A 27,213-nucleotide genomic window follows, 5' to 3' on the forward strand; every position below is an offset into this window, starting at 1 on the left:
CTGTATGTTTGGGGTCGTTGTCATGCTGCAGAATAAATTTGGGGCCAGTCAGATGCCTCCCTGATGGTATTGCGTGATGGATAAGTATCTGCCTGTACTTCTCAGCATTGAGGAGACCATTAATTCTGACCAAATCCCCAACTCCATTTGCAGAAGTGCAGCCCCAACTTGCAAGGAACCTCCACCATGCTTCACTGTTGCCTGCAGACACTCATTCGTGTACCGCTCTCCAGCCCTTTGGTGAACAAACTGCCTTCTGTTATAGCCAAATATTTCAAATTTTGACTCATCAGTCCAGAGCACCTGCTGCCATTTTTCTGCACCCCAGTTCCTGTGTTTTTGTGCATAGTTGAGTCGCTTGACTTTGTTTCCACGTCGGAGGTATGGCTTTTTGGCCACAAGTCTTCCATGAAGGCCACTTCTGACTTCTCTGGACAGTAGATGGGTGTACCAGGGTCCAACTGTTTTCTGCCAATTCTGAGCTGATGGCACTGCTGGACATCTTCTGATTGCGAAGGGAAGTAAGCATGATGTGTTTTTCATCTGCTGTAAGTTTCCTTGGCCGACCACTGCGTCTACAGTCCTCAACGTTGCCCGTTTCTTTGTGCTTCTTCAAAAGAGCAGTCTCAGCCTTTTGCGCAGGACCACACGCGGCACACCGTCAAACCGGAAGCGCAGCAGTGCAGCTTCCATGCAGTACAGTTATCGGCACCAAGGTCTTAGTTTCGTTTTTATCTGGCTAATTTCAGTTAACATGGCGTGAGTACAGAGCTTGATAAAAGCACAGCAATCGCGACAGGTACATTTCGATGCGATGCAAGGACTATTTAGATTTATAAACAAAACGTTTAAAATAGTTTGACGGAGTGTATGTTTTGAAGAACTGAAATTGCATGCATATGAAAAATACTACAGTTTAATTGATGCATAGATGTATAATATATAGCTAGAAAATACATGTGTGTATCTATTACCTTTTATCTAACACAATGTTTTATAGACTTGTCCGTTTTTTTCCTAACTAACACTCGCTATTCTCTTATAAAAAAGCCTTTTATGTAACTGCAGTTGCTTTTTTAAAATGTTCACTCATTTATGTACACATTGGAAATATACTTCCACAAAGTCCCATGTATTGTAATGATTAGAATTGACTATTTGCAATATTCAATACATTATTAAGAGTTGTTTGTTTGTTATACTACAAAAAAAATGTAAAACCTGTTTGATACGTTTAATAAATGAACCTAGTTAAAAAGTAAAGACTAGTTACTGTTTCACAGGACAAGATAAGTCAAATAAATATAATGAGTATATGTAGGACACTATATTACTTTTTTTTTCTGATGAAACCAGTAACGAGTCATAAGCTACTTTTTTTCAGTAACGTGCTCAACATTGTATTTAACAAATAATTACATGTAACTATCCCCGGAGCTCACAAAATAAAGAGAGATTACAGGAAGAATGCCCTAGTTACATGTGCTGTAAACCCAGATGGCCACAATTAGGTAAGCAAAATTGGAATGTTTCTGTAATATTATTCTATAGTCTTGTAAGCATCCTTTTTGATGCAATGCACCTTTAAATAATGGTGCAGTTCTTTTTTGAGTGACATCTGAAATATTTGTATAAGCCTTTCTTTATTACCACAAAGTAACACCTACTGGCCAAAGAGAAACTGTGATTAGTGTAAGTTTGTATTCTGCTATCAATTCATTATATTATTATGAACTCCTGTCAGAAATAGCTGGGGGTTCAGCTGTCATTTACCAAATGTTTATATTTTAGAAAATAGATATATAAAATATGAAATATAAAATAAAACATGTTTGGATAGCTTTCACTTGAGAGGAAAGCATTTGCAGAGACAGCTTGCTGACTGCTCTGAGGGGAGGTACAATGCTCTGGTAATGTGTTGAGTCTTTGCTCCAGTTTTCTCAGTCTGGGCATTGCCTTGAGTAGCCCTTTTAATAGTGGAGCAACAAGCTGCAAGTTGGTAATGGTGGTTAGTATTCCAGGGTTCTATCAGGAATGTCTGTGGTTAGTATTCCAGGGTTCTATCAGGAATTCTGTGGTTAGTATTCCAGGGTTCTATCAGGAATTCTGTGGTTTGTATTCCAGGGTTCTATCAGGAATGTCTGTGGTTTGTATTCCAGGGTTCTATCAGGAATGTCTGTGGTTAGTATTCCAGGGTTCTATCAGGAATGTCTGTGGTTAGTATTTCAGGTTCCTATCAGGGATCTCAGTTAGCCCCCATGTGATCAAATAGAAAATGTGCCTATATCTAAGCATATTGGGTTTAGGGCTCACCTGTATTTTTGTTGTATTTTTAAAGCTTTTTCACATTGATATTATTTCACTTTGCATGCTACTACTATAAATGTTTATACTAATACTTTTAGCGCACCACATTAAGAACTGGTGGATATTGTATGTGAGCTTGTGCTGTTATCTGCTGGAAAACCAGGAAAACTGAACAATGTTACGGCAACTATTGAAGAAACTTAATATAGGTGACATTTTCAAGGAATTTTAATTAATGGGTATTGCTGTGGCATATAACAGGGCAATAACTAGGTAATTACTAAGTAATAAGTCATCCATCAATCATTTGATTGAACATTGGTTCCATTATTACACAGGAACTCGACACAACAATAGCATTATAATTACTATACTACAACCGTTTACATGTCTTTATTTATTTGCCCCTGTTTGTCTGAAATAATCCACTGAAAGAGTTAACTCATCAGGACTTGAACATCCCTGGGAATGTTTCATCAGTAAGCAGTGGTTATAGAACAGGTGTTGTTGATTAATTTAATCTTTTCAGTCATGCTTTATTTGCTGTTCTATTTTTGAGTAGTAACTAAACCACTGACCTCCATAGAAAACAATGGGAGAGCAGTGTCCAATTGTTGTATAATTATGCACAAAGTAAAAAAAAAAAAAAAAAAAAAAAAAAAAATCGAAACCTTCTGAGTACCCAGCTTTTTATCAATTCAAGCCCATAGAAAAAATCATTTGAATTTCTTGTCTCAGCAGGAAAAAAAAAAAGATAATTTGTGTAAAGCAACCTTTTATAAACAGCTGTTGTCTGCCTCAAGTCATACTGTATAATGAACAGTGTTAATGCAGAACTGCATGCATTCAGTGTGATCTTTACATGATTAACCAAGACAGCAGCCCAACAGCTTGTGTAATTACAGTACAAACGCAGAAGGTGTAATAGCGAGATCTTTTAGTGTTCTGTATTTAATTAAACATATTACAGGTTATCAATAAAGTTTTTTTTTCTAGATACACCTGAGGATTTTTTGTTAATCTGAATAATGTTTTACATTCAACAACCCCCTTTTGAATTTCTAATTTGTTCCAACCATCTGAACATCCACAGAAGTAGATGATTATCTATTAATGATGATACATGTATCTATTAAACAGAAGAAGTGTGCAAGAAGCTGAATCATTTCTGAAACATGCCGAATTGGGCTGTATTTTAAGACTTACTCCAAGTCCTGAGCATCTGGAGCTTATTTGTTTGACTGTGAGGACAAGACAGAGCGAGAGGAAGATATATCTCAACAGAAAAAAAAAACTGAATATCAGAACTGAACCAAGCTGAATACAATAGGAGGGGGAATTCACACTGAGGTGACTTGACTTTTGAGTTGTAATTATTAGTATTTAGAAAGTTGTGATTTTCCAAGGTGGAGGATTAAAGGCAAAGTTAAAAATTAACAAAAGTACCTGAATCAATCAGAGTTCAGAGGCTGTTCCATTTCCTGGATCCACGTTCATTTAAATGTCATTTCTCATTTTGACAAAGTGGCTAACAGTGGGCAGGTGCAGGTGCTCAATAATCAGACAGACAGCAATATTCCAGGTGCAATGGTTTTTAAATCCAATTGCCTTATGACAAACAACAGTAAAGAATAATCAATGATAATGATGAGCAATACAGCGGTGTGTATTGCTTTATTGTAATCCACGGGTTTGGTCCCGAAATAATAAACAGTCCCGTTTTAAACACCCACACGAAACAGAAAACACATACACAATTCCACAGTGCGCATTAAAGTGTTCTTGGTGTAATTACAGTTCTACTGAAACAAAGTGCAGTGATGTCCAGTTAAGTGCTGGCCTTTGGCGACAGCTCCGGATCGTGTCCAGCTGTCTAAAAATAACAAACAATATATTGCTTAGACACGACAACAAAGAAACAAAACACTCATGATATAAATTAAATCCTCCGTTCGGTTTACCTTTAACCATACCAAGGAACAGATCACATCGCTCTGTTGTCCTCTTTTGTACCATCAATCATGACCCCTTGGTTAACGAGTGCAACAGCTCCTGCAATCCATGGCTGCCACATTGTTTCCCGTCCGGGTCGATGATTTATTGTACTGGAGCTCCACCCCCTTTCTAGAAGACCAACTTCAACCTAACCCTGGGAATGAATTGTCTGGCCATCCAGTCCAGGGTACTCTGTTCCCTTTACACAGCGCCCTCACAGGTCAGGAGGGAGATGTATCACCAAGAATCATTTTGTCTCACACTCATGCAACGTCTGGAGTGACATGGTGAGCTGGAAGGCTTTATTTTGTACTTAGAAGGAATGACCTAATTCTTCCTAGATCAAGCCAGGAACAAGTGTGCTAGTTTGGCATAAGGAAAGCAGCGTATAACATAACTCTGTAGAAGAAAAGAACAGCAAGCTGGAGTGTTGAAAAAAAAAATATTAGAATTTTGCAATAGACTAACAGTCACATTTTCCAACATTAGCCAAATACTGTATGTGACAGGTGCATGTTTCTTTGACCTGTCTACACATCACTTTACAAACCGATTGCTGATTTAGCTTTGATGTACTATAATATAACAGTGTGGTTTTGCTTTTCTGAACTACAACTAACAGTTTTGCTGGCTGATCTACATTGCTTTTAAGCTATTCCTGTTTTTTTTCTACCCCTTTCCCATTTGTACTTGGAGCTTTGGGTTCGATAGCTGATTGTTGTTTCTCAGCTCCTGGAATGTGCCCAAGCTCTTCCCTTAGGGTTTATAAAGAGTTTGATTTCAGTGAAAGGGTCTGCATTATTTAGTTGTCTGAGACCCTCCTTCTTAATAATTTAAATGACCAGTTAACTCAGCAGGAAGTTGCTGTTCAAATCTACCACTCCCATCTCCAACCTCCACCCCCAGATGGCCAGAGGAAGGGAGATTGACTCTTCCATCCTCTTTTGAGACATGGGAACCTTGACCAAATAATATTCAAACATATTAACAATGACATTGACAATTAATTTGTATTAGATTATTCCTACTACTTCCTTTAGGCATTTGACATGTTCCTATTGTGTAAGCACTGCTCATAACCTTTAGATTCTCCAAGCCGTTCATTGTTTCCACAATGTAATACCACTGTAGTATTGGTTAATCCAAGCATAGGGAGCTCCCTATAACAAATGCAGCATTGGCATTTATAATGTGCTTTCCGTAGTGCATCATGTGAAATCTAGAACAAGCTACAGAGTGGGTTTATCTTCAATCAGAAAGAATGTGCGCATTTGACCTTATTCGATACCTAACATTGCTTTGCATAATCTATGGCAAATGTCATTAGTAACTATGAAAAATAGAGGTGTTATTTTTGAGTGGTACAAAAACAATGTAATTTTCCAAAAATGCTCGTTTTAATTATGTTTTTTTTTTTAATTTTTTATTTTTTATTTTATTCTTTTTATTCCTGGTCAGAATCAAAACTGCCACAGCAAATTCATGTTTACTAATAATCCTGGTCAGAATCAAAACTGCCACAGCAAATTTGTATTCAAATACAATATGCTTTATACCATGAATTGAATTTAGAACATAAGAACATAAGAAAGTTTACAAACGAGACGAGGCCATTCGGCCCATCTTGCTCGTTTGGTTGTTAGTAGCTTATTGATCCCAGAATCTCATCAAGCAGTTTCTTGAAGGATCCCAGAGTGTCAGCTTCAACAACATTACTGGGGTGTTGATTCCAGACCCTCACAATTTTCTGTGTAAAAAAGTGCCTCCTATTTTCTGTTCTGAATGCCCCTTTGTCTAATCTCTATTTGTGACCCCTGGTCCTTGTTTCTTTCTTCAGGCCGAAAAAGTCCCTTGGGTCGACACTGTCAATACCTTTTAGAATTTTGAATGCTTGAATTAGGTCGCCACGTAGTCTTCTTTGTTCAAGACTGAACAGATTCAATTATTTTAGCCTGTCTGCATATGACATGCCATTTAAGCCTGGAATAATTGTGGTCGCTCTTCTTTGCACTCTTTCTAGAGCAGCAATATCTTTTTTATAGCGAGGTGACCAGAACTGCACACAATATTCAAGATGAGGTCTTACTAGTGCATTGTACAGTTTTAACATTACTTCCCTTGATTTAAATTCAACACTTTTCACAATGTATCCGAGCATCTTGTTAGCCTTTTTTATAGCTTCCCCACATTGTCTAGATGAAGATATTTCTAAGTCAACAAAAACTCCTAGGTCTTTTTCATAGATTCCTTCTCCGATTTCAGTATCTCCCATATGATATTTGTAATGTACATTTTTATTTCCTGCATGCAGTACCTTACACTTTTCTCTATTAAATGTCATTTGCCATTTGACTTTGCTGCTACAACAGTGTTTGCCACTCCTCCTACTAATTTGGTGCTACTGTGGAATATAAATAAATACCGTACCGGTGAATGACCTGTAACTATTGATTCATGAATGTAATTGCTTTGGCACCTCTTGGAAATCTTGAAGGAGCCGTACTATCAATTAAAACTGGATTCAATTTCACAGTCTGCAGTGCATTACGGTCTTTAAGCACTCAGCATTGACTAAATTGTATTTTTGGATAGCAGAACATGGTGTAAAATTTTCTATGCTATAAATAGGATGATTTATGCTGCTTGTGGTTTTCCTGATTAAGGATGTGCTGTCCACAACTGAGGCTATCATTGAGCAATTTTCAATGTATTCATGTATTTGTTTTCATTTCATGTGCAAAGACACTTGAAGCATCGTAGACTTTAGGTGCAACATCTTCAATGAGTCTGTCTTAGATTATTTATTATATTGTAAATAATGTATCTTACAAAATAACCCATTGCTGTAACTGTCCCTGATTCTCACATTTGTCTTTAAGTCCTGAGCAAAATATAGAATCAGAAATGAATGTGCCATATTGTATATTATCATTCTTCTGATTAAATGGACAAGGTTAAGGAAAGAAAATAATATATCATTTCTTATGTTGCCGATGGCAAAATGCTAAATACTGGTTATTGCACCATAAAGTTAAAAGTCCTGAAACTCCCTTCAACAGCAGCTTGGTGTTAATAAAAAAGAAAAAATAATCATAGTAACGTAAATATTTTCAACAGTGGGCATTACCTGCCAGATTGTGCTGTCTAAAGCCCTCAGGCACTGCCCCCCAAATAAACACATTTTATTTTCTCTAGAGCATAGAGTCAGTTTCTCACCATAGCTTCACAAACACAGTCCTTTTTAATTTAGTTTAAGACTTCCCAGTCACACAGTGGATTATTACAAAATATGTTTGGATGAGTCAGCCAGAGCACTGCCAGTCTCCAGAGGATAGCCTGCCTTTGGAGTTCAGTTCAATTAAACAGGAGCAGGATAAGAGATAACGGCACATTAGTTTAGATAGTGGCCATTGTCTTCAACATGTTTTGTATCAAAACTGGTTGACATACTAATGTTATTTTTGATTAATAATAATAATAATAATAATAATAATAATAATAATGTATATATTATTTTGGGAGAAGGATGAAATAATTGTAATTAGACTACAACTAGCATTAAACTTGCTTCTTAAATTGTATAATTTTTTTGTGCAGTTATGAAGAGCTTATGCTATTGTATAACAGAAATACAACACACTTTTGCTCTGAAGTTTAGGGAGGAAATTGCAAAGGAACGAACTGTTTGTATGTCGGTGGTCAAAGTATGTAAGCTTTGTGGAAGTAACAAATCTTAATCTTAATTGTGTGATATTGATCTGTATTTTATAGCCTAATTTCTTGTTTTGTGAAAATGCCATTTCATATTTTGTCAACAGTAACAGTATATACACAAATGTGTTTATTATATAATGCTTAATCGAATAGAATACAGTTCTGCTTTCAGAAACTGTTATTTTACTACTCAGATTTTTTCTATTATGAATTCTTGTTTCTCATTTACAGATCCATCTTTTGCACCAGTGAATCTACATTAACATTAATTAACATAATGTTAATAATAAAAACATGCATTTATTATTTGACATTTTTCAACACATGTCATGTGTTGACATGACCCCCCCCCCCCCCACACTTGAGATATTAGAACGGTTGGTTTCAAATCTCTAAATCTCTCAGTAACAGTTACTTAGCAAGCTTTGTGCAGCTATTTTGATTATGAATGTCATTATTGTAATACTGGATTGCTATAGATAAGCGTTAACAGTAGATCCACCAGACAGATGTTTTCTATATCAATATTATGTACTGTACATTAGTGACCCTACAGCAGTCTTATGTAGTGTACTCAAAAGCTAATTGCCTTATCGGTAATCTGGACGGTGGCCATTATGTTTTCCTTTACAAAGAATACCAGGAAAATTGTGTGTGCCTTTGTCAACCTGACATGAGATCAGTTGAAGGTGGTGGCTTTGATTCAGACATTGATTTACCATTAAGCAAAGTATTTTGATTAATTGTATGGTATATCAGTAAAAAATGGCTTTTACATCAAATGTAGTGATTGCACCCCTGTGCTCCTTGAATTGCACAATAGCTTGTTGAGGTTTATATTTTAAAATATATATATGTTTGACCGCTTTTTACCATTAGCAGTATTCACTCTGGTGCCCTTTCTTCTGTTGAAGGACGTTTAGGTCTTTGCTTTTTAAAGCCTCTGCCAGTTCCTTTTTATACTGTGTATTCATGTGCATGGCTAAGTATAAGTTAGTTGGTAATTGTGACATGCAGTGACAATGTATGAGTAAATATAGGACAGATGCTTTAAAATGTCACTTGCCTTTTGAATTGATGGATAGTGTTCATGGGCACCTAAGATCTTTCAAGTAATTCTGAAAGCTGACAAAGGACAATTTAAAATTATACGTGTCCCTTAGGATCTGTTGACCATTTTTGGTTATACCAATGCATGTCTTAGAATCAAATACTGTCTTTTTGTTGCTTTTGAAATGGAAATAGTAAAAATGTTCAATGTTCTCTCCTAAAAATGTTCAATATTTCTCTTTGTTTAAAAGTGAAGGTGGTATAATTATTAATGATAGCAGTCTGGCAACTGAGCCTGAAAGAGATCTAAAGGATCCAATCCGAGCCTAGCCACTAGATTTAACTGTGTTCAGTGTGCTTCATCAGCATAATGTTCATCTACCAGGGTAGCCAAGGAACCATAGTTTATCCATCTGGCTTGATCATGTGGATTGTACCCATGGTTGGCTGTCCAATCCTAGCCCACATCTTTCCTTATATTCTACTAATGTTTTTTTTTGTTTGTTTGTTTTGTATTTTAAGAATGTTTTTTTCTTTACATTTTTGTTTTGCTGGATAAAATAATGTTTTGGAGAAACATTCTTTTAATGAGTAAATATTTTGTGGATAGGGCCTGTTGCTGCATCTTTAAGGGTTTCCCAGTGTGTGGTTTACTGCATATACTGCTTTTCTCCTTTAGATTTTACACAGAATCAGATTTAACTGTTACCACAAATGTCAAATGTCACTGATTGGTTGACAGCTGTTTAAAACCTGGAAGAAATATGGCCTAACCCAGACTTCTAGTGTGAAACTCCAGTAGTAACCTCATTAACTGTTGCCACTTGTGTCAGGTTTCATTTAACTCCTGCAAATACTGTAATAAAGAACCAACCTACACAGAGGGTAAGAGTTGTTTGATTCCACCGTGAGATACTAATACATCTTTCTGAGACTATATTGCTGAAGCTGTGGATCTCAAATTACAAGCTGCTCTGAAGACAACTTAATTATACAGTGGACCACTGTATAATACATAATACTAATACTTTATGTTCCATATATAAGTCTTATTATTGTATAATGTTGAATACTGCAGAATATGTGATCAGTGTTTATCACCTAGAAATTGGGGCTGTTATGCAATGAAAAACCAAAAGAAACTGACAAAGTGTAAAGTGGTGTAACTAACAAAATACAGTCGCAGACAGAAATATTGTCACCCTACACTTAGTATAACATAATTCAAGAAAATATGTTAAATAGAAGTAGAAAGTGAACATTAGCCACTAATTAATATGACAAAGACCAACATACACAATTTCTGGTAGTTTAACAAGCAATCTTTATAAGTAAACAAAAGCACTTAAGCAATTTCAAATATTTATTCATGACAAAAGTATTGGCACCCCTTTTGTATTTTGTGTGTCCTCCTGTCGTGGGTTATTGCTTACATAACAAATACTAGCATTACCATGTGACGGAAATAGAATGATCTTTGGTGGTAAATCTTTGGTGGTAAATGTACTATTGACTGTGTTTATTGTTTGGAACTTGTGACAGGGTAGCCAAAGTGAGGAGACTCAGAGACGGAAAGTGCAGCAAATAAAATATTTTTAATTAAATAATAATCAACACACAAAACAAAAGGGCACGATGACCCACACAGCAGACTCACATCCACTCTAAACACCACAAAAACACAAAGACAGGCTGCACCCTGTCACAGAATTGCAATTCCGTTATTTAGAACAGTACAATACCCATTTGCCTGGGAGTTATTATTTATGGTCACCAGACCTGGATTTTAACTAAAAACCACTTGCACTGAGATTACCGTTGTCTTTCATTTAATCACTGCATCACTTCTGCACTTGTACACTGCAAGCCACTTTGCCATATACCACCATTTACAAGTAAGGATATACATATAAAAAAAACAACTTGGTTTTACTACTTTAATGGCAGTAGACTTGAGAAGTTGATTGCCCTAAGATGCCAGTCTCCACGTGCCCCCCCTTGGTCTCAATGGATGCTCACTTTTCTTGATATTATTCTCATGGAGCTCTCCACAGCCAAAATCCATGGTACCAGGAGGGATACTTTACAGGCATGGAGCAGAAGCTGTGAAATCCTTGCTGCACCGTGTTTTGTAAATTCTATTACATAATGCAATGTGCTTATTTTTTTCCTAACATGGGGTCCGTTTCAGGGGTGGTGGGGGGAACCAGATGCCTTGGGTTGGGGTAGGGGTGAGGGTGGGGCTTATTAGTCCTATGTATGACTTGTCTTTGATGTCTTTGATGTCTTAATTAATAGTTTAAATACAAAATTGTTCACAAAAAACAGTTTAGTATAGATACTGAGATGGCCAGTGACAATGGCAGAGGTAAGAACATTTATTTTAAAACCAAAGCAACAACAGTTTACAAAAAAAGTTCCACTAATGATAAGGAGAGCAGTGCAAATCATTTTGAAATCTTTAGCACAACAATGAAAATTTCAACTAAGCAATAATGACCACTAACGAACACTGTACTTGTAATCCACATGACTTTTCTCCACAAGCCGCATTGACTTGCTCTTTGCTTCTGTGTTTTACCAGCAAAAACGCACTGGATTCAAAATTATTTCTTAATTTAGATGTATTGAGAATTTATTTTTTAATACTATGAGTATTTAAATTAAATTACTTATTTTGTTCTTCTTCTGAAAATGTATAATTAACCTTCAGTTCAGTACCAATGGCTACAATCTATTATGCAGCCTCTGTGCATTTTGAAAACTGTATAAAACATTTATAATTAATTCTTTAATGACTGATAAAAGGGGTAATAGTAGGGGAAAATGCAGATAAACTGCAAGTTGAAATATTTACAACAAATTATCATGCACTTAAAGAATCAAAAAGTAATTGCCTAGTAATTTAATAGTAGTGAGATTTGTCTTTGCTTGTTCTGCTATTCTGCACTTTCAAGGACACTACAAAGTTGATTGAGTTAAGCCTGGTGTACTTGATTTGAAGCATTAGAAAAATTACCAAGCTGTTATACCAGTAATTCAGATTGACCGTCAGAAATACATAACAGTGCAGGTGTGACATTCATGTGTTGGACAGATGTTTTCAGTTAAAGGGTACACATTCCTTAGTAATTATTTGGTAACTACAGTATACTTTATATTAATTATTTATCATGGCAAACTGATTACTTACATTATTAGTTTACGGGGTGTGTCCCCTGATTTAAAAAAACAAAACAAAAAACAACAACATTTAACTGCTGGCAACCAAGAACAGTTGAGTATTTACTGTTTTCTTACTGTGTACCCAGCTGGTATGTAAAACACCAGCACAGGTTTACAGCCTCTCTAACTAGTGTGACCATTTGAAACTACAGGATGCTGATCACTGTTGGAATTTCCAAAAGGTTTGAACTTTGTGGCCATTTACCAAATACAGAATCTAAAACTGGTTTGAGACATGAATGAAAAAAATAACTATAGGGAAGATGTATTAATAATTCAAGTATAACTTAAACTTTGTAAACTCTTTCTCAGTATCAATAAAGATGGCAAGATTGTATATGTTATCATACAGTGTTTAACGTTATTTATAGATTTGTGATTGGTGTATAGCATAGCAAGTATCATATTTTACAAGAATTGCCAGTACAACATAAAATAAATCAAAACAGTGAATTTCATACTTTATTTCACAAAGTGTTAAGACCAATTGCAAAATCAAGAATCTTGTGGAGAAATTAGCAATTGGATATTTCCAAGGTTTCTAATGCCCTGACATTAATTAAAGTAATGTTTTAAGGACGAGCTGAAGAAGGTACTTTATATTAAGTCCTATTCCATGAAGTGAGATTCTTAACTACAATATAAAGCTTTGATGGATGTATAACTACACTTTTTAAGTGTATATGTCAGCCATATTCTAATTTAGGAATCATTATTACTTTTGTTGTGGCCATGATAATTTGTTGGTGTGTTGCCAAGAACATTACATGACAGTATGATAATTAATTAGCTCTGACAACCTCATAAAAATGTTCTTGTGCAGAATCTGTCTTGATTGTGTGATCTCTATTATAAGTGTGTATAATGCAAAACAATCTGTCCCATTTGCACTTTATTAGATTTACGTACAAAAACTTTGAAAAAAAGTATGAAGTACCATGCACCAGAATTTAATTTAAAAGCAGCATGTTATTTCTTGTGTAAATTTTTTCCAATTGTAAATTGTTTTAAATTAGATTTACAATTTTTTTGACCATGTGGAGTTTTAAGTCAAATCTTTCCACCTCATGTGCACATTGCTTCTATATCTCCTGTTAGGGCCGGAGGCATACTTTAATAAGAAATCATATTTTACATGTGTAGGACTTATAATAACATATCATCAAAAATACCTTAAAGTAGGTATCATAAATCATAATGCCTATTTCTAATATATAGTGATGCCTTAATTTCTTTCCTCTTTAAAAGTTGAATTTGTGAGCTGGTTATTGTTAAATTCTGTCTAACAGTATATTATGTATGTTAACTTGAACCCTTATGCATTGCAAGGAAGGATCCGTTCAATCATAGAAGCATTGTAAATGTCTTCAGCTTGTCTGTAGATGCTCTGTGGTAGTTCCCAGAGCCTTTTTCAGTGGAAGCATGGATAACACCAAGGTGGCTATCATATGGGGTCATGTTATTATCAAGTTAAGTTGCCGGATCATTATTTGGTTATTCCTGTTATACTGTAACACATGAATGTAATTGTTTAGCTTCATTGAAGTGTTAGCGAGAATCCACAATGTTAAGCAACGATAATAAAAAGCGATAATGATAGCGTGTTCTTCTTTCTGTAGGAAAGGGAGACGTGTTTGGGGATGTATTCTGGAAGGAAGTCACCCTGGCCCAGGCCTGTGCCAACGTCAGAGCACTCACGTACTGCGACCTGCACGTCATCAAACGGGATGCCTTACAGAAAGTCCTGGAGTTCTATACAGCCTTCTCCAACCACTTCTCCAGAAACCTGCTGCTGACCTACAACCTGAGAAAAAGGGTAGGGCTATCTTCTCATTTCCATATCACTTCCAGGCAGTTGAGCTGATGGTATTACTTCAATACGTAATTGGGTGCAGCGAAGGAACTGGAAGCAATACTTTGTTTTATTACATAAGCTGTGTTAATAAGATGCTGTACTGGTTGGAGGCAAAAAACTATTTGATATGTCTGTTACAGTGGGGCCTTATTTGTATTTCCTTGAATCCAGTATGTTGTTTTCTTTCAGTAGAGGATAACCACTACAAATCAGTGTGTGCAATATGTCTCAGTGTGGGGAGAATAATTCAATTTCAGGTGTCTTAACTTCTTTTGTATTTTTCCTTTTGATGGAAAGTCTGTGCAGGTATGGATAGCCTATGTTTCCTTCTGGAAGCCCTTGTTTCCTTTGAAGGCACAGGCAGAAGAATCATTAGTGCTTCTTGAATTTGTTGATGCAAGCTTGATTTGTTATTCAGTTCCTTGATTGGATATTCAGTTCCTTGATTGGGTATTCAGTTCCCTGATTGGATATTGGATGGGTCATATGTGAACAGGACAGCATCTCTGACCAGGAAGGGAGACTCAGACACAGATGTTGCAGTTTAAAACGCTAATGTGCACTTTTAATTATAAATAATAAAACAATAAACAAAACACTGGAACAAAACAAACAGTTAAACAAAACAATACAAACAATTTATATACCCTGTGGTTTCAGGCCAAGCTGCTGCTTTCAATAAACCACCATTAACACCCATTATATACCCTGTGACTGGAGCTTAATTAAACATCACTTATTCAATTTACGGCTCCAGCCACATTCCCATGTGTTTCTGCAAGGAAGAATTTAACCCCCTTCCTGCCAGCCCAATATTCCCCACACACATACACACACACCTGTGCACTGGCAGGGCTGTCACTTTGCCACACGGTGTTATCTCTCGAATCAGCTATGCTGTAAATGTCAATTTATGGAATTAATAAACACAATCACACAATTTCCCTGTAAATTATGATTGTGATTGATAACTGGACACATTATTACTGCATTTGTGGTTTGATGCAACTGCCAAAATTCACTCTAAGTAAAATATAACTTACCATGTGGTTTAATTGTCATTGAACAGCTTTATCTGTGAGAAAGTGACTCTAATAAGTATTAGAAAATGGATCTGAGATTTCCTTTTTTTTATTTTTTATTTAGTTGTCACCAATTAGTTTTTTGTTGTTTTTTTCCCCAATTTAGTAGTGTCCAATTATTTTGTTTAGCTCAGCTCACCGCTAGCACCCCTGCGCTGACTCGGGAGGGGGCGAAGACGAACACACGCTGTCTTCTGAAGCGAGTGCCGTTAGCAGCCCACTTTTTTACACACTGCAGACTCACTACGCAGTCACCCAGAGCTACAGGGGTCGCTGGAGTGCGGTGAGCCGAGGACACCCTAGACGACCTAACCCTCTCTCCACCCGGGTGGTGCTCGACCAATTGTGCTCCGCCTCCTGGAGCTGTTTCCAATGATATCATGTCTTTTGTTGTGGAATGTATTTCTTTTTTTTTTTATATAAGCCGCTCCCCCCCAAAAAATCATTAAAACGTTTATAATAATAATTTTTTTTTTTTTTATTGCCAATTTCGACCCCTTTTTAAGTTAGATATAAAAAATGTAAGGATGTTACAGTTTAAAATGTCTTCTGCTGTTGAGGAGCTACAAGATTTTGTCCGAGCCATGGTCTGTATGACAGAATGCCCAAAACTGCCCTATTTTCAGCATTGTCAGCTATTTTAGTCCAGACTAAGCAAAATATCACATTTGTAATGCTAGTGCAACAGCACACATGCTAATGAATATGCTCCACACCATTTGGAATGCTTAAGTCAAACCACAGGAGAATTTTTGTTTTGTGCAAATAACTTCTCTAAATAATTATTGCATCCCTTTGTGTATTTGTATTTTTTTTTTTCTAGAAACAAGTAGCAGCGACAAACATATAACTAGGGCTTTGCACTATTTAGTGCATAGTTTCAACGGGTCTAAGTAAGTTCTTCATTGAAACATGAAACCTGCTCATGGTAGTCATTTTCAGAGGCTTTTCCACTTCATGTGTTAACTTTCAGTTAAATCTGATCAGCTGCATCCACAATGTGTGGGTGGATGCTGAGTTGGATGCCAGTAAGGTTTTACAAATCGCTTTATCGGCACAGCTCTGAAATAAGAACCAACTTTTGTTGAAATGTGTTATGTTATATGTGGTATGTTATATATCCCATTTGAAGGGACATACAATAGGAAAAATAAATGTAAGAGTAAGAAATAAAACAGTGTTAAATAATGTTTTTAAATTAAATTTGGGATAAAGTAAAGAGTAATTTAATCGGTTAATAGTAATAAATGTAGTCACCTGTTATCATTTCTAATACATGTCCACAATAGACCAAGATTAACCTCTTGACACGATTATTGGTTCTCATTGGAGTCATATGCTTTAAGTAAGATTGTAGGTCAATAACATTAGAGACGGGTGAGTCCAGTTATTGTCGAATCTCGCCCACTCAGTCAGCCACTTCTTATGGTAACTTTCAATAGTGTAAATCACCGTTTCGGACTTTGAGTAATTGTCCAAAGCCGATAAACAAGTTTTGTTCACACGTAGAGATTTTCTACTCAAGTAAAACATTACCATAAAATGAGGGGGAACTCACATGACTCTTTGACTCACACATGTCATAAGGTTAAATTACCGTGTACATAAATAGATTTATGGGCAGTCATTATTGTATTATTTGCAGTTCAGTTGATAAACCACTAAAAAACATACCTCAACTAGTTCGTGATTTTCTGTTTTGGTAGAACACCATATAAAACCTTACATTTGAGTTTACACAGAAAACATAGAACAAACGAGTCGCGGACATGGACGCTCGACTTAAATAAAGCTGAACACAACGTTGTGTTGAAGACTTTATGACATAGCGAGTAAACTCATTAAAGAGGTAATTTCCAAAAATCCTTTTCAGTAAAGCATTCTGTACGTAGTGTAAATTTACTCTTTGAAATACTCTAAGAGTTTAAGGAGTCTTTCCTCTGAAAGGAGTCCCTGTAGAAGGGAGTCCTTATTCTCTGTTTATCTAATCAAAAGTTCGCTGTGTTTATAAACGACTTTTTTTTTGATTCGTCAATTATGATTGTTACCTTAACATCAAGGTTGAGTTTATACTTTTAAGGTTTTGACACGTGTGGTGTGTAGACCTGGGTGTTCCAATGCCTTTTACTCAGTAAAGTCAGCATTGCATTTAAAAAAAATAATGGAATGGAATGCGCCCAATTGTGATTGCACAATTATACACATGCTAGCTTTTGTACAGTCAACAGAATAGGTTGCCAGATTGTCTTCCCACGTATCATGTTTAAAAAGTCTACTGCCAGTCAACCTCTGTGACATTCTGCAAAAACAACAGGACTACTATACATGATATGGGATAAATTGTCTATAAAAGCTGTACAATTATACTCTAAAAGGAGATACAGCCACCCTTTAATTAACAAAAAATAAACACCTCATGCATTCCATTTAAAGAAGAATGCACAAAAGTACAATTCCTTTCAGAAAGGAAAGCTCTGAAAATGATTGTGGGGGGGCAGTGTTGTAGTATAGCTTTTAAGGAGGCTATGTGGTCTGGTGGCTAAAGAAAAGGGGCTTGTAACCAGGGTTACAAGCCCCTCCCAGGGTTCAAATCCTGGCTCACTGTGTGACCCTGAGCAAGTCTTTCGGGTGAGACGTTGTTGTAAGTGACTCTGCAGCTGATGCATAGTTCACACACCCTGGTCTGTGTAAGTCGCCTTGGATAAAGGCATCTGCTAAATAAACAAATAAAATTAACATACAAATAGCAGACGAAAGAATGGAAGTTTAAGCACTCTTGTTCATATTTATTTAAGGGAAACACAAATAAAACTGTTCACACAATATACATGATTTCCCAGGTAGAGCAACGTAATCAACAAGTGTTATGCTTGTAAGCAGGCACAGCTGTAAAGGCTGGGCTGGTAGGTAATCATCTGGAGGTAATTACCTGCATTCGGTCAGTGAAATAAGAGAATGGTAGTTAATTAATCAAGAGATTAATTGTTAATTAATCAAGTTTCAGCCACAGTCTGCATGTGGATTTGGCAAGAATAGTATTAACCCTATCCCTGCCAAACTGGAAGAACATCAATCCCAAGAAATGGATGAATGCATGTTCATATGAATGGCACACTTTTAGCTGTCTTGACCTGATAATAATGTAGATCATTTTTTTTAGCAGAAGTTCATTTTGATAGATCCAAACATAAATGGATAACGTTAGGATTTTGGCTTATGTCTATTCAGCGTACTGTGGGTCATGGTCTCTTTTTCATGATTCTGTGTTGTTCAAGTCATCAGTGAGGATAATATGCTGGTATGCTACTAAGTATTTCTAATAAATTGACCATTGTTAGAGACTTGAAAATGATTGTTCATATCTTTTTTCACAAATGAACCCACTTACACAGATGATGCAGCCCAAGCCGCAGCCTCGAGCAAGATCTTTAGAGAAGTGGTTTCCAAGGAGGATTCACAAGTGCATTTGTATTTCTATTGCCATGGTTTCAGACTATGGAATTGTATCAAAGAGTCCATTGAAACCTTCAAGTCTTAAGACTTATTTCTTTGACTTTTACGGTGCAAGAACAATTTTTGTTTGTATTGCCTAACAGATCATTGTTTTTGTATCTGTGCATGATGTCACACGGTATCATAAATCAATCCAATAGACATGATCACATTGTATTTGTTTTTATGTGTCACAGCTGTAATGTAAACTAATGTTTAGCTGTTCAAACCAGGCCTGATAGGAGGCAGATCTAGCATACGAGGTGTGCTTTAGCAGATGCAACACCTCCCCTATAAAAATTCACCATGGTCAATTTGTGTTATTCCTTTTGCAGTTTACTAAGTTTTATCATGTGTACTATTCTCTCACTATGCTTTACTGCTCTTTGTTTTCAATTAGTATAGTGCAGTTGCCACCAAATAAAGATGATGATGGTACTATCATGAAAAACATCTATATAATCTATATAAATCTATATATAAATCCCAATAGTATCTGATCCAGCTTGCAAAGTCTTGCACTGCTGTAACCTGGCCTGAAATCTGTTGAAGTCGTTGTCATTGTGCCTGTGGTTGAATCAAACTGCATGGTTGAGGTGAGGCTATATTTACATGGTTTGGGTCGGATTTGTGCTTTTGCTGCACTATAAATAAGTGGCTATTGGCTGAAATGACCTAGAGCATTGTAGAAGATCAGGATAACTCAAATAATCTTAAAAAAGACTCAGTAGACAAATGTTTCATGTTTACTTCCACATTCCAAATTGTCCAGTTTTGCAAGTTGTTAAATGTCCTGGTACAGATTTTCTCTAGACTATTACCAAAGCACAAACATTTAAAAAAAGTGTTTATGTCCCAACCCTATCATTCCTGATTGGCTAGCTGCGGAAGAAGCTGATCTTCTATTGGCTATGAAGAAACCCAGAAATGGCTGCCTGAGCGCTTCTGGCAAAAAAAATATAATGATTTTTTTTCTTTTGATTTTAGTATTGCTAAGCTAGTTTGCTATTTACCATATTTACATATTTATTTTAGATTTAAACACTATGTTACAAAAATATGATTTTGTTTTTACTAGATTTGAACAATCAGTTCTTTATTGGACATGCACAATCCATCAATTTGTGAAACTGTTAAAACATGAAGATTGACAAATACGTTTATAATGAAAGACACGAAATGCTTATATATGAGATTATCTCTACAGTATTTTATTATTATTTTAAAATAAAATACAGGTTGTAAAAATCATGGCAATGTGTTTATGTATTAATTCATTTATGTATTTATTTTTCAGTGAAAGTAGTGTGGGGGAAAAAAATCATGATGCCACTGGACAAGATGTTAGATGAGGAAAAACAGCTGTAAAATGTTGCTTTTTCAAAGAAAAAAGTATATAATAGAAATAAACAAAAGAAAAAAAAAACATTTGTCTTGGCAGAATTTGATGGAGCCTACTGTCAATATGGTACAGAACCCATCATTGAAACAGGCTGATGCACCCCATTTAAGCACCTGTGCTGGCTATGCCAGGCTGTCCCGGTCTGCAGCCTTCCACATCAGCTTTTATTCACCAAACCCAGGGTTCTCCCCAGGCCTTTTCAGCCAGAGGGGCCACCCAGCGAAGTGCATGTTGCCACCCAGCTGAAAAAAATAAATCCGCCCGTCTGTGTTACGTCTTGCCCCAATATTTAACCAGTCAGAGAACTGAAGGTGGCTGTTTTTCTGTGTTGAGTACTTCGAGAAGCTAAAATATTAGACTGCTAAAAAAAAATAACCAATTATTTTCAAAAAAAGTAGTGACAATGAACGCAGGGTTTTCAAAATAAGCCGACGATCTGTGCAATCCATCGCCTAATACTATATTTGCACCGGCTACTTTATTAAAAATATTAAGATATTCGGGTATTATCATTCACTCCATTTTTTATTGTATTATTGTACTGTAAAGTGATTTGTAGTGCATAACAGCCATACATATGCAACATAAAAGGAATATTCCTTTTGTTGTGATATTGTAAAAATATGTACCCAGGTGCTTGTGAGAGATATTGGGGGTTCATGTATAGAGGCTGTATGCCTTTAAGAAGAAAGGCACGATGGGATATCAGCTGAACACTTGTCAGCTGACATACAAATGCTTAAGTAGAGATGCTGGATTATTACAGTCCGGTTTCATGCAACAGTTATGATGGTGACCAAATGTGTGCGTAGTGTTGTGTAAATGGTTAAAATTAACAGCTGCATTAAAAAAATGTAGAACAGGAAAAAATAAAAACAGACTTAGCATTAACAAGTGAACAGGTTACCGTTTTTTTTTGTTTTTTGTGTGAACCCCAATAACCCCACGTTATCTTTCCCCAGTCAAATTGTAGAGTGCTAAAATAAGCACAGTAATTTACCATAATAAAAAAGTCCTGAAAAATAATTTAGAACACAGAAAAGCACGACCAAATATAGTCAACGAAAGACAACACATTGTTCAAATTCTTTGTCATGTTATGTATTTAAGGTAAGGCAAGTTTATTTTTCCGTTAAAAGTGCTCCTGGCTATAATGTTCTGCCGCCCGGCTGTACAGAATTCCTGGGGAGAACCCTGAGACCCTTTACAGATGTGAGCCATTGCCAATGGGGATTTTGTATTCAGAATGTACTCCCGGGTTGTGTTTATGGGGTGGTGACTATGAAAGTCACAAGTCCCACATGCCATTTTGCAAGTTCCTGTTTTAACTTCTTGTAAAATGCTGTCCCTGTTCGTTTTCCTTTTTGTTTGTCTGCCACTTTTGTTATCCATGCATCATTTATCGTTGTAGTTATGTAATGTTCTTCTTTCCACTCTATATAGTACTTGTTTTATATAAGCTGTATTCATAATTGTTGAAGCACAATACGGCACTAATGTTGGGAACAATATTGTTAACTGCTTACAGTAGCACACAATTGTATGTCCTGGGTAAATATACCTGTAAAATAATTGCAGTGAAAGTACAGCATTTTGCAGTCATATTACATTTTGTTGCTGACAGACATATATACAATATAAACATATACAGTATATTTGATGAAAACTCTTTTCTGCTAGAGCCCAAACAAAGTAGAGTGGCCCGAATCCTCATCAAAGGAGTGTAATAATCAGGCTTAATGCAATAAACAGACAATATTGCACAGTAGATGATTTGTACACTGATATCTCAACAACATTATCGTAAATTAACAAAAAAAAAATAAAACTAAAGAAATGTGTTTGTAACAGCAAATAGTGCTGGATAAGATGATGAGAGCATAATTACCCCCCACCCAACACAATACCGCATCCAAAACAAAAGGAAACTTGATTCGAAAGTTTTCACTAATAAATAATTGTTCAGTGACTCTTCTTTACAGACACTTTGGCTGATCTAGCGTGTGTTACATATAGTATGGCAAGCAACTAAAACTGAAAAACAGCTCCTGAACTTGGATGCAAGCCCCTTAATACAGAATTATCTAAATATGTATACAAAGTCCAGCAATTGCAATAAGAGCCACTCACATAACTGAAAACCTAAAAAAAAAAATGAATGTAATTTGAAGCTACTTAAGGTTTTAGAAAGGCCTCATAGGGGAGGTATGGAAAGAAACCATCAGAGTGTGTTATTATACTGGGGCAGTGTACTGTACAGTATGTGACAATAACATATTGAACAATACCCATAACAATTTAAATTAGGTCCAACATGTTCATCAAAACTGCTGGAGAACTGAAAGAAGATAATGTGACCTGCCGAGCTTGCGACTGAGGTGAATTCATGGAAAGTGTAATTGTACATTGTGCTGTGTCCTGGTTGCTGTAACGTATACTGTGCTGTGTTACACTTTACCAATATGTCCACTGTACTCAAAGCATAAACTCACGAGCTACTTGAAGACTGTTTTAAAAAGACAGTTCTGACTTGTTCATGTTTACATGACACAAAACCGTAAAAAATATTGGAAACTATATTTTTCAGCAAAGTACTTGAGCTGCAATGATTGATAAGGAGAAGAACTGGGTTATGTGAGCATCAGTCTTCAGGCCCAGTTGTTTTGTGTGAAATGTTAGCTTTATATAAATATGAGCAGCAGGAATGAATCTTTTTAAGGATACTAACAAACACTTCAGGCACCTGTTTTATTATAATACTCTACAGCATGCTCAGTTTTACTTTTATTTGGCTCTTTAACTGCTCACATGAAAACTGACTTGCACAGGTATCCAACAAGGTGCTTATACTGGTTGGAAGGAGACTTTTAAGGGTAAATCTTTTGTCTAATCAGGTTTTATTAACATTATGTACTTTTCATGTTACTTGCTTAAACTTGATATTTTTAATGTTGAATTCTTCTTTAGTAACCAGTGCAATTATCTATACCTTATATATGCTCTTAACAGCGACTTGATTGATAGTCTATATACATGGTTGTAGTTTGATATACGGTTCCTATACAGACAAGCAACTGAGAGCACAATAAAATAATGTCACATAGGCACCCAAATCCAGCGTAGAATAGACTGTCCATGCTGAGACAGAATCAATGAGGAGGAAGTCAATGAGTACAAAAATCTTAGACAGTACACATTGCAGAAGGCCTTTTGTTACTTCATTGATTTTATAATGCAAGTAGTTTGGCATGATGAGTGCAGATGAGAAATCGGTTTACTTTAGTGCTAGTTCACTGCAAGGGTTTATATTAGGCTTAGACAGAAGGACATGGGTATGCATGCTTTTGAGTATCCCTTAAGATGTCCCAATTGAATCAAGCAATTGTAGCTATGCTGGGTAACTATCTTGGTTGCGATCCCCAAACACAGGTTTAAGGAACCTTTCACTTTTGACCAGCCTGGAATTGAATAGATGACCCGTATTTGTTGGACCCATATAATTTCGCCAATTCACTCAGCCATGCATCCACTTTGTTTCAACCTATTAACATCAAATACCCTATAAGTTGCAGGAGGGCTCTTTTTCTTTGTATATAAGGATACGGTTTCTCACAAGTGCAGAGCTTTGGGTTTTTGGTCAGATTGATAAAGGAGAAATTGGCACAAGATCTGCACTTAAGGCAAATGCTACTGGAAACCATCTCCTTTGGGGCACTGAATTTTTTAAAGCGTTGATCACGTTCCTGAGAGTTGAAGTAAGGCCAGGTGGTCCTTGTGGTATTTATGTCTGCTTAGCTGTCATCTTTAGTGAGAATAAATTGTGATCAATCAGCAGCGTAAACTGCACTGCTGTGCAATACAATTGCATATTTTCAGCACAATGTTGAAAATGCTTCTGTGAGGCTTACAAAGAGAATATTGGCACCTTGGAGAATATTTATTTGATTGATAGTTTTTTTTTTTTAAATTAGATTACTGTTACCCCACTCTGTTCTGAAGTGTGTTTTAGATTGAGTAGCACTAGTTTCAGTTTTAGTTGTGCAAAAGCATTGGAGTTCTGGGAAATCCAAGCGGTAACAATTTATTTTATCAAAGCCTTAAGTAAGGGTTTAAAACATTATCTTAAATCTCCTTTGCCTAACAGAATTCTTGTCAGGTGGAAAACTCTCCCCATGCTCTTTCTGTGTTATAGGTAAAACAGGAGTGTAAGGCTCACATCCATACCTATAATAAAAGGGGCTTGATTCTGATGAAACAAGTGCAGTCGTGGACGCAATGGTTAAAGTCAAACGCATCTGCCTCGTAGGGTGTGTTGCTTCTCCAAAAGTGAGATTCTGATCAAAATAAAAACCCAGAGCAAGCATGTTTAGTGGTGCAGTGACAGCGCCCAGCCAATCAATGCTGAGTAGGTTGAGGAATCTGCTATCCAATCAGGTCCAGGCAACAATCCGTTTAACAGAATGCGCTTGCGTCACCGCAAGGCTCCAATGTAAATGTAGACGTGGCGTTCATGTCAAGCGACACTGAGTAGCACAGAGCAAGAAAAAATAGCACAAGTGAGAACAGCAAGTAGTAGGTCACTCGCCGACAGAATGCGTAAACCATGCTTCACGACACAGGAGACTGCTATATTAACAATATCTGTATAAAAACAATGATAAAAATTAACTAAAATAAATATGGAAAACAAACCCCCAAAAACAATAACATCGTAAATCAATTTGTGATTAGGATGTCGTGTCTTATTTTTGTAACCGGCAAAGCAGGGTGCAACACACTGCCCCTTTTCCAGACACTAAACCAGTCAGCGCGACTCAAGCCAGTTCCACTGAGCTCCACTTTGCATACTCTGTGGGGGATTTTAGTTTTTTAACCATGTTGCTATTGAAAGTTTTTTTCTATCTTATTCTGAAAGTGATATAAACATGGGGTGGCATGCTACATCCAAGCATCCCGCCCCGAGGTGGGCATTCAGTTTAGAGTTTTTATAGTCTTGGTGAGCACATTTTTTTCCGGCCAGAGTTCAAAATTATTGTACACGATCTAGTGCAGTAATTATTGTATTTTTTTTTTTGTTTTTATTAATTTTAGACACTCGCAAAATGTTCACTCGTTTATCAATATCAGTTAAGATCTCCTAGGATACTAAACCCACCCAAGATGCCCATATCTACCAATCAGTGAGGAGAGCCCAGAGTTGTTACTGGCTGCTGTTATGTGTCAGTCAATAAATCCTGTCCAGTTTTATTTTTGAAATTGAAACAAACTTAAACACATCAGGAACCTGGACCAATACACATAACTTAATTGGATTGGACAAAATTTCACAGCCGTGAAATAGGTAGGGCCTTAGTAATATAAAGTGTAAGCAAATCCATGTGGGCGAAATGCTTTGAAATGCTTCTCTGAGCACTCCAGTGTGTGACTCATTTTTTGGTTGCCACATGATTTGTAGATGGATTAGTTCTATACAAGTGTGAAGAGATATTCTCCATATATTGGTTGCGATCTGGGCAGGAAGTCAATTAATAATAAATCCACATACTTGTATGAAAGCGATATTATACATTTTCAAGTATGGAGACACAATATCAAATGACCGAGCGGAATTGTCGCTGTCGAAAGTTCCGTTGCAGGAAAGGGGAAGCTGCCTCTAATGTACTGTTTGGAAAAATGATGCTATAGTTCACTGGAGATAATGCAAATGTAAGTGGCTATGCAAAGTCATGTAAAGTTTGATTAAACTATGACAGCAAAAAGTGAAATGCATCTCTGCAGCTGTGGCACACTGGAAGGGACTATATGAATTATATATAATATAGTATATATTAATATATATATATATATAATATATATTGTTTTAATTGTGATTAAACTCAACGAATAGCCTATTAGTTCACCAATTAGACCTAATAAAAGAAACATGAATAAAACATATCTCAATAATACGTCCTTATTCTGGGTTGTTTTTTTTCCCCCCCTTTTCAGCGTAACAAAAACTATAATACTATACTGGTAAGTTAACTAGAATAGATACATTTTCTACTTTCCATTACCTTTAATGCAGCTTCTGCTGTTGGACTTCTTTTGAGAGTGTTAATGTTCGGCGAATAAGCTGTGGTTTTAATTTTCAGGCAGGATTCAAGTCTCACATCGTTCAGTTGGCTCCTCAGTTCGCTTTTTATGAAATACATGTTAGAAAACACTTGCTCACAAAGGTATGTAAATCCGAAGATTGACAGAAGTCCAAATGCGTATACCACAATTTGGTCCTGTTTTTTAAGGTTGTTCATTTCGGACCAGTTATGTTGTAGCGCCAGAGTAGATTTCTGCCTTTCGAGATTCTCAAGGTCAGTCACCATGTCTTTGAATTTGGAATTCCATAAATCCTTGTCCAGCAAAACAGCTGACTCAAGTTCAAATTGTGCTCAACCAACTCCAGCAAATGCTGAAAAAATAAGTGTCGGCTTCAAGGGGTTTCAACAAAAATGACAAAGTTGCCTTTTTCTTTCTGAATTCTTGAAATCGCGCAGCTTGCATTTATAAGGCTGTTGTTGCAAGGAACTTAAGATCAAGATCACAGACATTTATTTGTTTAAACTGCTTCAGCGCTGGGAAATGCGTCAACATGCCTGTTTCAATGTCCCTCTGAAATAAAGACAGCTTTCGTTCAAATGAAAGCACTTCTTCTAAAAGCAAGAGAGCAACATTTCCCTTTCCCTGCAGCTTCTGATTCAGGACATTGAAGTGAGAAATAATATCCACCATGAAAATGAATTTCTGTAGCACTGATCATTTGTAAGCTCAGCATATTCAAAGCCCTTCTCTCGCAGAAAAACTTTAACTTCCTCTAGACAGGCCGTAAAACGCATCAATGCTTTCCCTCTGGAAAGACATTGTACCTTGTTGTGCATGAGAAGATCAGAATATTGGCTATTGGCTTCTTGAAGAAGCTCACAAAACTGACGACGATTAAGACCTCTTTCCATTATTTTGTTGACGATCTGCACAACTAAATCCATCACTTTCGTTATCACCTCTGGAAACATTTGCGCATTTGGTGGATGATGCAATGAAATGTTATTATATTG

General features: G+C 36.4%; 1 protein-coding gene across 1 annotated transcript in view; it reads left to right on the plus strand.

Moving 5' to 3' along the window:
* LOC121316162 (potassium voltage-gated channel subfamily H member 1-like) overlaps positions 1-27,213 on the plus strand; it is a 116,201-nt gene that overhangs the window by 58,034 nt on the left and 30,954 nt on the right. Inside the window, exon 10 of the mRNA XM_041251021.1 lies at positions 13,911-14,107. Coding sequence (XP_041106955.1) covers positions 13,911-14,107 — 197 coding nt within the window. The remainder of the gene's footprint in view (positions 1-13,910; positions 14,108-27,213) is intronic.

This window comes from Polyodon spathula, chromosome 5 (genome assembly GCF_017654505.1).
Source record: "Polyodon spathula isolate WHYD16114869_AA chromosome 5, ASM1765450v1, whole genome shotgun sequence".
Classification (NCBI taxonomy): Eukaryota; Metazoa; Chordata; class Actinopteri; order Acipenseriformes; family Polyodontidae; genus Polyodon; species Polyodon spathula.